Genomic DNA, 14,310 nt, shown 5'->3' with positions numbered 1-14,310 from the left:
TCTTATCATGAACATTTCTATTTTTTATATATAAACCATAGCGAGAGACAAAACTTTAAAATTACTGCGTAAAATATTACTCCCTTCTAAAATGATCTAAACTTATGGCAATATTAGCTTAACTTTGTGTATCGTATAAATTCATTATTGTTTGTTGATCAATAATTAAACACTAAAGCTTTCAAATACATAATATGCGAATTCTTCAATTTTATTTTACTTTCTTCGAACAAACAAATTTTATATCTCACAGCCTTCAAGCTCACTTTTCAAAAGAAAGAAAAAGAAAAAAAAAAAAAAGCATTTAACGTCGACGACCGTTGTATGTGGATGTCTGAAAAATGAAAATGTCCGAAAGAAGGTAACAAGATAGACGGTGGAGAATGTAGCATAATATTTTGTCTAGGTTCATATGGCAAATAGTGTGATACCATTACGATTTAAGATGCCAAAATGTGCAAAACTCTTCTTGCCAAATCCATTGGTCTATGTAGAATAATTATAAACTAGTGTAGTTCCCGTGCTATAGCACGGTATTTTTAAGATGGAATTTATAAAGAGGAACTTTTAATAAAATTATTTGCACAAATTAAAGCTACTTTTAATTTAATTTTATAATATACTAAATATAATATTAGTAAGGAGATAGAAAAGAAAGTTTACTATTAATAATAACACTATAATGTTAAATCGATAAGGGGAACTAATTTATGAAATTAAGTTAGATGTAAAATCTAGTTAAAACACCTATTAGCCTTATTAAGAAAACTGATAAAAATAATATACTACACGTCTAAAAAGACGATTTACAAATTATTAAAACTAACGTTTTCACTTTCTATTTCCTATAAGAAAATACATAAAAATTATAATACATTATTTAAAAAATACTCCATACTCCATATAATCCATATTACTAAAATAAAGATTTCATAATTCAAGAGTACAATTGATATGTTGTAAAATTGCAAAATATATTAGGGGTAATTGATTGTGATTGTATATTTTCGGGATAATATTGTAAATATTGCATAATTTGAGAGGTTGTTTCCATGTATAGGGTTGCATTTATTCGAAAAGTCAAAGCATACATTTGTTTCCATGTATAGGTTTTCAATTGATCCAAATCATACGTTAGACTTGACGCAAACGCAAATTTGATTTAGTAAAAGTCGACGGCCCAACTTAGACTGGCCCATCAAAGAGTAGTGTAAGTTAGGCGGGAAAACTACTTGAGAATTTTATTCTCTTAGGGGGCGTTTGGTTGGGGGGAATAAGGAAAGGGAAAGAGAATAAAAATGATTGATTCCTTTTGTTGTTGTTTGTTTGACACAAAGAAAAGGTAACCCATACCCCCCTTACCCCCAAAACCATTGTCATCCATACCCCTCCCCCTCTTGGGTAAGTCCATAACTCCATAATCCCTTCTTCCTCCTACTCCCTATTTCCACCACTCCCACCAACACCCACCACACCCTCTCACACCGTCAACCACTGCCACCTACACCCTACACCCACCACACCGACACAACCACCACCAGCGACGCCGACACAACCACCACCAACGACGCCGCCTGTCCACACTACCCCATATCCTCAACCACTGAACACCACACCAACACCTTCAGTAACCCTCTCACCCCACCAACCACCATCAACACCTTCCTCGGCCACACCACTGCAACCGCCCGACGTCGGCCACACCAGATCTGGGGTTTTAAGGGGTGGGGGAGGGGTTTTCGATGGGTTGTGGTGGATTTTTTAGAATGAATAAGGTGTTTGGGGTCGGGATTGTGGTGTTTGTTAAGGGCGTGAGGCGCGGCGATTAGGTTCGCCGTGGGGTACCGTGAGGAAGATCGTCGGCGCCGCTACTTGTGGTGGTGTCGGTGTAGATAATGTTGGCAGGTGGTTGGTAATGGTGGTGGAGGTGGTGGATGTTGGCTTTTAATTCCCTTTCCCTCTAATTGTCAACCAAACACCCAAGTATAATATGGGTGATCCCATTCATTTCCCTCTCTTACCCTTTCTTGATTTCATTCTCTTACCCTTTCCCGTACCAAACGCCCCCTTAGTAGTAAGGGAGATTCCTATGTTGCTTAAAGTCATCTAACATTAAACTAACAGATTAAGAACCATGCTTAATTATAATGAAAAAATATTAGGCGAGTCACCGATGAGACTTTATTACCACAAACATTCAGAAGTGTTGGTAAATCTACTTTCTCATTTACTAGAGTGTACACTGACGGTTATACACTTATACTCCGGTGTACTACAAATTTCTCAATTATAAGAAATATCAATTATAGAAGGGAGGTAATCCGCATAATATCAGTTTGATATAACGTATCTTTAGGGTGTAATTAAGATTGTATTTTAGCTGTGTATATCGTTAGTCAAAGATTATGATAGGCTAGAATTTTTTCATTCCTTTTTCATAGGATTTAGTTGGTGGTTTGTGCAAGTATATATGTACACTGCATCGGAGCTTTTCTGATAAATGAAAACACATTCATCTTCTTCCCTTCCGTTCTTCTAAATTTATCATGGTATCGTGAGCATCGATCAAATACAAAAAAAAAAAACACAAAAAATATAACAGTATAACAATTCGCAATGACAGGAACAGATGCGAAAAGTTCAGGCAATATTTCTGGTACTGGTAATGCCAAACGCGACATTCCGATTACGTCACCTCTCTACCTTCATCTATCGGACAATCCTAATCTGATGGTCACGCAAACCATTTTTAATGGCGACAACTACGAGCTATGGGCAGACGCCGTCAAGAACGGGCTGGATGCGAAGAAAAAATTAGGCTTCATTGAAGGGGAGGTAAAAAAAGCCAGACGATGGAGACAGCATCGAATCATTGGCTTGGCGGCGTTGTAATGCCATGTTGAAAGCATGGCTTCGGAACGTAATAGATGAGAAGTTACACCCGAGCATTACCTTCACAGTGACTTTTAAGGAAGCGTGGGATGAATTAAAGGGCCGCTATTCCGCAGAAAATGCCCCAAGAGTGAATCAATTGAAGGGAGAACTCAATGAATGCAAACAAGGGCGCCAATCAGTAGTCGAATACTATACAAGGCTAAAGACGATTTGGGATGAACTTGCTAATTATAGCAAAATACCGAAGTGTACTTGCGGGGCAGGAGATATGATTCTCAAGGAGCGAGAAGAAGAAAAAGTTCATCAGTTTTTGATGGGATTAGACAAGACTTTATATGGTGGTGTTCGTACCAATTTATTGATGGAAGACCCCATCACTTCTCTAACAAGGGCATATGCTTTGGTGTTAAGGGAAGAAACACATACGAATATCACAAAAGGGAAGGAAGAGCGAAATGAAGCTGCAATGGCCACGAAATCGTATAGCATTGGAAGAGGCAGGGGATTCTTGCAAAATAAACAGAGTGAAGATGAAGAGGAAAGACCACCACCACAGTGCACTCATTGTGGGAAATATTATCATGTTGAAGAAAATTGTTACGATAAGCATGGTTACGATGTTGTAAAAGCCCGTGAGAGGGGACGTGGGCGAAGAGGAAAAACATTGCGCAGAGGTCGAGGCCGTCTCGGAGGACAGGACGAACACTCACCAAGCCAATGCTATTGGAGCTGCGTCGTCATCAGGAACGAAGGAAGCAGATGGTCACAAAGGAAATTTTCCATTCACCAGTGAAGAGATTGAATGACTCCGTATTCTTTTGAGCGCGAGTCCTGAAGGTAGTGAACGTTTGTCAGGTATGCAAGTAAATATTGTTAACGAATGGTTAATTAATAGCGGAGCCTCCCATCACATGACGGGAAGACGTGAATGTCTCCGTAATGTTTGGAAGGAAGAACCATCGGTTGTAGGGCTTCCAGATGGTAGACGTATAGAAGCAACAGAGCATGGTGCAGTACAATTAAATTCGAATTTCACGCTCAAAGACGTGTTATTTGTTCCATCCTTAACTTGTGACTTGATTTCAGTAAAGCAATTGATTCAAGAAAACAATTGTTTAATAACGTTTTATTCGGACTATTGTGTGATACATGATCAGGCTACGAAGACGGAGATTGGACAGGATGAACATCATGATGGGGTTTATCATTTTAAGCCGAACAAGGTTGAATTGGTCAGGAAGGCATCCCAAACCAAGGAAGATCGAATTTGGCATAAAAGACTCGGGCACCCGTCAAGTAGTGTATCATCTCAATTTTCGTCTTTACTTGGTTTTAATTTGAATTGGAATTTTAGTCGTGCTTGTGACCCGTGTTGTAGGGCCAAACAAACTCGTTCCCCTTTTCAGATTAATAATAAACGGTGTGACATTTTATTTGCTTTAATACACTGTTGACATTTGGGGACAATATCGGGTGGCTAGTTTATCTCGAGCCCATTATTTTTTAACTATTGTCGATGACCATAGTCGAGCTGTGTGGGTGTATCTTTTGAAAGAAAAAAGTGAAGCCGGGGAACTAATGAGAACCTTTTGTCATATGGTAAAGACTCAATTTGAAAAACCGTTAAAATTATCCAGAGTGACAATGGCACGAAATTATTGTCCGGGCCTATGAAATACTTTTATGAAGAAAATGGTATAATTTTTCAAACAAGCAATGTCGACACACCACAACAAAACGGAAGGGTTGAAAGGAAACATCGACACATTTTAGAAAAGGCACGGGCATTACGTTTTCAAGCAGACTTACCAATTCATTTTTGGGGAGAATGTGCTTTGACAGCGGCATATTTAATAAATAGGACACCGACCCCTTTACTTCAAGGCAAAACCCCGTATGAGCTTTTATATAATAAAGTACCGGATTTAAACAACCTTAAGGTCTTGGGTTGTCTTTGTTATGCTCATAACAAGGATAAACCTCGGGATAAATTTGGGGAACGGGGGAAGCGATGCATTTTTCTTGGATATCCGCATAACAAAAAGGGTTGGAAAGTGTATGATTTAAAAGAAAAAAAAATGTTTGTCTCACGAGATGTTACCTTCTTCGAAAACGAATTCCCTTATTCAAATACAGTAGAGGCGGTTAATAATCCACTTAATAGTACACATAGTCAGGTAGGAGACAATGTGAGTACATTTTTTTATGAAATAGAGGACAGCCACAGTGAATTATCATCGGCTACTGATGTGAGGGGGAGTGAGCAGCCTGCTCCACACGAAAATAAGGGTTCTAGCAATGAAGAAAGGACAGCTACAGACAAACAAATTGTGCTTACAGAAGTTATTGAAACAGGAACTTAAATGGTGAATGAAGCACCAAGAGAGACTGAAGAAGAAAGGATAGGAAGAGGAGCGAGGGAGAAGTTTGAACCGGCTTGGAGAAAGGATTATGTGTGCAAATCCACAAGAATTATAACCCCCGTCAAACATGTTCATCACGGCCAGTCGAAGTCAGCTAAGCCAGGTACACGCTATCCCATAGTTAACTACGTTATTACCAATTGCTTTTCTTCCTCCCACAGGGCTTTTATGGCTTCTATTGATCGTACACCTGAGCCCACCAATTACCGAGAGGCTTCTGCAAACCCAAAATGGAGAGAGGCCATGGGTAAAGAAATTGATGCATTGGAGAAAAATGGGACATGGAAGATCGTTACACTACCAAATGGCAAGAAACCGATTGGGTGTAGGTGGATTTATAAGGTCAAATACAAAGCAGACGGGACCATTGAGCGGTACAAAGCAAGACTCGTTGCTCAAGGATTCACGCAAATAGAAGGAGTAGATTATCATGAAACCTACGCACCGGTAGCTAAAATGACGAGTGTAAGGTGCTTGTTGGCAGTTGCGGTTGTGAAAGGGTGGAACATTGAATAATTGGACGTCAACAACGCATTTTTACACGGGGAATTAAATGAGGAAGCGTACATGCGAATTCCACAAGGTTTTGAACGAGGGGAAAACAAGGTTTGCAAATTACTTAAATCAATATATGGACTCAAGCAAGCTTCCCGGAATTGGTTTGCCAAATTGACTTCTTCATTAATAAGGTATGGATTTGTACAATCTTTGGCTGACTATTCATTATTTACGTTCAATAAGGAGGGCATTTTCATCGGAGTCTTAGTGTATGTGGACGACATGGTAGTAGTAAGCAATGATAGTAAAGCTTGTCAAATTTTTAAATTGTTCCTGGATAAAAGTTTTGGTATAAAGGATTTAGGGAAACTTAAATATTTTTGGGGATTGAAGTAGCCCACAATTCGAGTGGCTTGTTTTTAAATCAAAGGAAATACGCATTGGGTATAATTGATGAGATAGGACTACAAGGAGCGAAGCCAGTGCATGTTCCGATTCAACAACATCATAAGTTGGCTTTAGCAAATGGGGCAATTCTCCATGATGTTATGAAATATAGAAGACTAGTGGGACGATTAGTCTATCTTACCATTACACGTCCCGATCTTATGTATGCGGTACATACTTTGTCTCAATTCGTTAATGAACCACGTAAGGAACATTGGGAGGCGGCTTTACGTGTGGTTAGATACATCAAACTAAATCCGAGTAAGGGCATCAAGCTTAGCAAAGATACTGATTTGCAAATTCATTGTTATTGTGACTCGGATTATGCTAGTTGCCCAATCACAAGACGGTCGTTGAGTGGGTATTTTGTGTCACTAGGGAAGTCACCGGTGTCGTGGAGAGCAAAAAAACAAGTCACGGTAGCGAAGTCCACGGCGGAGGCCGAATACAGAGCGATGGCAGGGGCAACTAGTGAGTTGATATGGTTGAAGGCCTTTCTTGGTTCGTTAGGCATTTTTCATACAAAGCCTATGAACTTGTTTTGCGACAATCAAGCGGCAATTCACATTGCCAAGAATCCCGTTTTTCATGATCGAACAAAGCATATCGAGATCGACTGTCACTTTATACGGCAACACCTTATCAATAATACCATCAATACGCGTCACATTCGCAGCAAAGAACAGATAGCCGATCTCTTCACTAAAGCGCTCGGAGGCGAAGCATTCGATCACTTACAACGCAAGTTGGGACTTGGTTTACCAAGTGCTCCAACCTGAGGGGGAGTATATAAGGGAGGTAATCCGCATAATATCAGTTTGATATTATGCACCAGATATAGCGTATCTTTAGGGTGTAATTAGGATTGTATTTTAGCTGTGTATATCGTTAGTCAAAGATTATGATAGGCTAGAATTTTTTCATTCCTTTTTCATAGGATTTAGTTGGTGGTTTGTGCAAGTATATATGTACACTGCATCGCAGCTTTTCTGATAAATGAAAACACATTCATCTTCTTCCCTTCTGTTCTTCTAAATTTATCATCAATCAAATTCATACACATTTTTTTTCTAACAAGCCAATTTAGCGTTTTAGGTGTGAGTTCAAACTAATTCTCATATATATATATATATATATATATATATATATATATATATATATATATATATATATATATATATATATATATAGTATTAGGATCATGTAAGTCCTCCTCTTACATGTGAGTCCATAAGTCTCATTGTGAGCCTTTGGATGAGGGAGTTAAAGGGCTGAGATTAAAAGTAAAAATAAGGGGATTAATGCCTAACTAAACACTCTCCCTCTCTACTTTACTAATCAACAGTAATTAAATACTAATCAACTATATAAGATTTTTTCTCACAATAACTTCTCACTCATCCCTCACAATTTCATCCATTCATCCCTCTAAAATCCCAATTAAATCAAATACCCAACAAAAATCTACAATCCAAAAAAACCAAAAAAATCACCCCAAATAATTCACCCTCTCCCACTCACCACCACCCACCCCAACCCGTCACCCACCAGCCCACCACCCCGCCACCCACCAGCCGCACCCGCACCCCCACACCTACCACACGACCACCTCTCCTCTCCTCTCTATCCGACACCACTACCACACCACCCACCACAACTGTCACCAACCCTCCCACCACCACGCCTCCACTTCCACCACCACCAAAGACCCGCGACCCCAGCCGCTCATCGCCAATAACACCACTGTCGCCTCCTCCCCTGCCCCATGCCTAACCACCGTCCACTACCACCAAAGACCCACGACCCCAGCCGCTCATCGCCAACACCACCACCACCAGCCGACTGGCTCCTCCTTCACGCCGCACCACCACAACCCTCACGCCGCCGCATGCTCCTCCTTCCCCTTCCCAGTTTTCCAGATCTGGGCTTTTTTTTTTATTCTTCTTCTTCTTTTCCAGTTTTGTACTTTTTTAAAAAATAAAATAAAATAAAATTTGAGTTGGTAATATTTTCCAGATCTAGTTTTTTACTTTTTTGTTTCTATTACTAAATAGATATGGTTGTAATATTTTGAGGTAGACTTTTGATTTGAATATTTATCTGTTTAAAAAAAAAGTAGATCTCCATAATTTGTTGATTTTTTGTGTGTCAAATCTCTTATTATATATTCGTCTTGTTTGTTAGTATTTTTCTTTCTATTTTTTTGTTTGTGTGTTAGCTTCATTTTCTCACTATGGTGTGTGTGACTATTGTGTTCTTCAATAATAGATCTACAATAATAAGCACCACTACCACTTTTTCTAGTAAATTTAATCTCGTATATTTTGTTAGATCTACAATAATATCTTAGATCTTAGAAATTAATCTCGTATAATTTGTTAATTTAAATCTTCTAGTAAAGTTAAATTTACAATTTTCTCTATTAGAATTATTTTTTTCTCTATTTAAGTTAAAATTACTTTTTTATTAAAATTACACTTTGTACCTTTGGAATTACAATTTGCAATGTGAACACACTAATTGTACTAGAATTACACTTTTTTTGTTAGAATTACACTTTTTCTGCTAGAATTACTTTTTTTCGTGTTAAAATTACACTTTTTCCGGTTAAAATTACACTTTTTTCTGTTAGAATTACCCTACTCCTGCTAAAATTGCACTTTTTATCCTTGGAATTACACTTTTTTCTGCTAGAATTACACTTTTATCTGCTAAAATTAGACTTTTTTCTGCTAGAATTACAGTTTTTCTGCTAGAAATACCCTTATATCCTTGGAATTACACTTATTTCTCTCAATGGACTTGTTTATATTCTCATTGGACTAATGTTACACTCTCAATGGACTGAAATTACATTCTCAGTGGACTGAAATTAAACTTGTCCAATGGACTAAAATTACACTTTCCTGGACTAAAATAAAACTTTCCTGGACTAAATAACACTCTCATTGGACTGAAATTACACTTTCCTGGACTAAAATAACACTTTCCTGGACTAAAATAACACTCTCATTGGACTGAAATTACACTTTTCTGGACTAAAATAACACTTTTTGTCGTTAAAATAATACTCGTAAAATGCTGTTATTCGTCAAAATCACTCAAAAAAGACAGAAGTTAAACTCGTAAAACGCAAAATTCTCGTAAACATTCCTTAAAATTACAAATTTCAAAATAATATCCGTCAAAACCGCTTCGTAGATTAAAGTTACACTTTTTGCTGTTAGAAATACACTCGTAAAATCCTAAAATGTCGAAAACTTTTCTAAAACAAAAAAACAAAAAAAAAAAAACCGAAATAGGAAAAGTGTTAACAAAATTTTCATAAACTTTGAAGTATAAGACAAAAGGTGGTGTTAATTGTGTATGATAATGAATTAGTAAATGTATTATTAAAACTAGAGAGAGAAGTGAATTAATTAGTGTTAAGTGTGTTTCTTACTTTCAATCTCAAGCACCCACCAAGCATGATCTAAGGGTTATGGGAGGGACTTATGGACTCAAAACATATGAAGGACTTATAAGAACTCTACTATATATATATATATATATATATATATATATATATATATATATATATATATATATATAGAGAGAGAGAGAGAGAGAGAGAGAGAGAGAGAGAGAGAGAGAGAGAGAGAGAGAGAGAGACGCCTATTTTAATGGGGTTAAAATTGATATTTTACAAATATCAGGAATGATTGAAGGTAGACTCCCTTTTAAATACTTGAGAGTGCCTATAAAGACAACCAGACTTAGTGCAAATGATTGTATACCCATAATTGACAAGCTAATGACCAAGATAAGGGGTTTGGGGACAAGAAAATTGTCTTATGCTGGAAGACTGGTGCTCATCAAAGCGGTTCTCAAAACCTATCATAATTACTGGGCCTCTATGTTCATTCTCCCTAGTGGAGTCATTGCTAGAATTGAGAAAGAATTTACAGGTGTTTTCTGTGGGATGGAGGAGCTGAGCATCTGAGAACTCCTCTAGTCTCATGGGATAAAATTTGCAAGCCGCATAAGGAAGGGGAATTGGGTCTAAAAAATGATAGCATGTGGAATAAAGCAGTTATAGGAAAATTGGTGTGGTGGATTAGCTCAAAGCCAGACCATCTTTGGGTCAAGTGGGTGTCTACCATCTATATAAAGGGGGCTGACTAGCAGAGTTATTCTCCTAAAGCAGACACTAGCTGGTACTGGCGAAAAGTGTGTAAGGTGAAAGACATGTTGGCAGGAGCATATCAGATTAATATATGGTCCACTCAACAAGGCAAGGAATATACAGTAGCTAAGGGATATGAATGGCTGCGTGACAAGAGAGACACAGTTCAGTGGGATAAATACATATGGACCAAATGGACTGTACCTAAACATGCATTCATGGCCTGGATGTATCAACATAAAGCTTTAAACACAAATGCAAAACTGAAGAGCATAGGGGTTGCAGATGAGGATACCTGTTTCGTTTGCAGTAGAGTAGAGGAGAATTTGGACCATCTTTTCTTTTCTTGCGATTATAGCAGGAAAGTGATTGGATAAATTGAGAATTGGATTCGGGTACCACTTCCAAGGCAAGGTCTATCAGATTGGAGATCTCAAGGGACTGGGACGAAGCTTAAGCAAGGTATTGTGAATGCGATTCTCAATGCGCCTATATACCACATTTGGAGACAACGAAATCTGAGTAAGTTTGAGCTCAAACTGAATCGCCCAGAGAAAGTAGCCCAGAATATCAAAACTGAGATGAGAGCAAGGATCTCGGGTGTGATAAAGGGAGCGATTGATGACTGTGATCGGGGCTGGTTGAGGCAGATGCAAATTGAGATCTAGGTATTGAGAGAAGGAAGATGAAGATGGAATGGGGGAAGGTTGTCTGTTGTAGCGCCGATTTGATTTGTTGCTCCAAATTTTGTATCTTGTTTTGTTGTCTAAAAATTGAGATAGGTTTTGATGTTGGGCCGTTTGATAAAAGGCTAACTTGGTGGTGGGCTGTTATGTCACCGAAATTGTAAGGTTTTATTCTTTAATATATATTATTTACATTTTACCGAAAAGAGAGAGAGAGAGAGAGAGAGAGAGAGAGAGAGAGAGAGAGAGGTAGGATCCGGTGAGTTTGCCACTTTTCGTGAGTTACCCCCGCATATATATACAATTGATCTAACAAAACCAAATTCCTTACAATCATACGTTACAAAAAACAAACTACTGCTTCTCTCTCTAAATCTATCTATTTCCGTTTCTTAGTTTTCACATCAAACAAAATACGTGGAAAATCAATCAAAATCCTCCAATTTCATCAAATTTTTCCCAGTTTTTTTTTTGTAATTCCATACGATTACAACCAATTCATTCACAGTTTCTATTATTTCAATTGAAACGATCAGTTTTTTCTTTAATTAGTAGTCAAATTTCGGAAAACCCTAACGCATCAAATCAAAACGAAGGTATGAATATTATTTACGATTTCTTAGCTATTAATCGAATTACTTCAGTGATTTTCTCGTAGCTATTGAATTCAAATAATAATTCTAATCAGATTTATGTAATTTTCAAGAGAACGATGAATTATGGTGATCGAATGATGATTTCGATGATCGATTTCTTTCTCATCAAACGACGATGAATTCAGGTGAAAATATGTGTGATTCAAATGACCAATCGCTTTTTTCATTACGTTGATTACATTAGTTATGTTATTCGTCGTTATGTTGTTGAATAGATGAACAGGGTCATTATAATAACTGTTAGTTAATAATGGAATAACTACGTTATTATATTACAATAACTGCCTCTACATTTTGTTTATAATATCATTCAATAGCTACTGTTATACTGAACTAGTTCACTTAATTCATTATAATAACTACTATTAATAATGGAATAACTACGTTATTATATTACAATAACTGCCTGTGCATTCTATTAATAATATCATCCACTAGCTAGTGTTATAGTGAACTAGTATACTTAATTCATTCTAATAACTAGTAGGTAATAATGGAATAATTGGAGTATTATTATGAAACATGCCTCTAAAATTTATACGCTGTTTTCGACGACTTCCAAAAGGAGGTGCAAGCGGCTGCCTGTTCTTGTGGTGTTGGAGGATTTGCAGAAAACAGTATTATTCACATAATAGATGTTTCAGTTGCCTTCAAGCTGTTTAGACTATTCCATGTTATTCCATTTTTTGAATATAATTGAAATTCATTTTGAGTTAAACAATATACAATAGCTGTTTTTATGCATTGAAATAACTGGGTTAATTTTATACAATAACCACGTTTACATAGAAATAACAAATCCCATTTTAAATGCGGCTACTTAGTCGCCCATTTGTTTTCTGAATACAATAACCCGTTTTGAACTATATAATAACTCTGTTGTCATATTGAAATAATTGTTGTTACAATACAGGTTGTTCACAATGTTGAAACAAAAGAAACAACATGTGTATGAAGGATGTTTGAGAGGAAAAGAATCCTTTGTAAACATTATATGGATTATGTCTGAAAAGGGGCTACATAGCATGCCGGAGCAGTACATCCTAAGTAGATGGACAAAGAGATCGTACAAAAAGCCCTTGTATAGTTTCGATGGAAAGCTATTGCAAGACTATGATCCTACTGATTTAAGAAAGATGGAAATGTCAACAATATGATCTGAATTTTATACAACAATAAGTGACTTGATGCCTGAAAATCATATGAAGGAACTAAGTGTCATGCTGGCATAATTCCGAGAAAAGCTAAGTCCAACTGAAGGAAATTTGTCAAAGGAACAAGAACTGGAAATGATGTTAGGTTGTTCGACATCATCAAACATTATTATTCTTCCATCAAAGATTTCGAACAACAAAGGCAGTGGGAAGAGACTGATATCCAACAAGAACAAGCCAATTGTAAACAAAAGAAACAACATCTTGTAGTTACTTCTTGGATGTATATATTATATTATATTCAATGAAATAATTCATTATTTTTTGGTGATTTACAGGTTGAATCACGATGAACGCGGACAATTGTTGTTCACTGGAATAATTGACGTTCTCTGATATTTACAGTTATTCCGATGTAGAAACTCAGTTATTGTAATGTAGAAACTCAGTTATTGTAATGTAAAACTCTGGTATTTGTGGTTATTGTAATGTAGAAACTCAATTATTGTAATGAGTAAATCGTATTATTGTATTGAAGTGAAACTCAAATATATTCAAATTTCTATCTTGTGTTTGTTTTCATCTTGTTTAATTGAATAACTAGTCATTTTCATTCAATCAATAATTGAGATTGGTTAATGCAATAGCAAAATCTAAAAAACGAAATAATAATATATAACATGGATAAAAAAACCCACTTACTTTCATTATATAACTATTTTATTTCTCATATATTACACTTAAGCATCTCCAACAAATTATATCTAAGCATCATCATAATTACATCAAAGCATTTCAAATAATACATGTAACAATAGTAACATCACAAATATTACATATATTTATTTCCAATACAACGTCTAAAAGTATTTCTTCCAACGAGAACCATGTCTTGTCGTTGTTTTCACGTTTCTTCCACCATATTTCTTTCCAACGAGAACCATGTCTTCCCTATTGATGAGGGTTGAACCAGTAGACAACAAAAGTTCACTGAAAGAAATAAAAATAAAAAAGGAGTAAGTTATAAATAACTATGCAACTGATATACAATAATCACCTATAAGTATTAAAATAATCGTAAAACTACTATAAAATAACTGCATATTTTAGAGAAATAAAGCATGTTATTATAACTGACTATAAGCATATTATAAGAAACCACAATAATAACTCCAAATTGAAATAACTAAGTTAAAACAAAACATTAATTGAGATGTAATATTACTATAACCAACTTAAACAAATTATATAAGAAGACACCATCTTATAACAACTCTAATTTGAAATAACTAAGTTAAAACAATACAATAACTAGGTTAAAGTAATACAATAACTATTATTAACCAACTATATTCTAACATAGCAAACAAGAAGTAACTACAAAAT

The 14,310-nt window shown here is 36.3% G+C and overlaps 1 protein-coding gene across 1 annotated transcript; it reads left to right on the top strand.

The window, feature by feature from the left end:
* Positions 1–2,896: 2,896 nt before the first annotated feature.
* On the top strand, positions 2,897–3,688 carry LOC141617467 (uncharacterized). Its single transcript, XM_074434663.1, has one exon. It carries the CDS (start codon positions 2,897–2,899, stop codon positions 3,686–3,688), a length of 792 nt encoding a protein of 263 aa, XP_074290764.1.
* The last annotated feature ends 10,622 nt before the right edge of the window (positions 3,689–14,310 follow it).

This window comes from Silene latifolia, chromosome X (genome assembly GCF_048544455.1).
Source record: "Silene latifolia isolate original U9 population chromosome X, ASM4854445v1, whole genome shotgun sequence".
Classification (NCBI taxonomy): Eukaryota; Viridiplantae; Streptophyta; class Magnoliopsida; order Caryophyllales; family Caryophyllaceae; genus Silene; species Silene latifolia.
The sequence above is the reverse complement of the archived record's forward strand: the minus strand, read 5'-3'. Positions and strand labels throughout refer to the sequence as shown.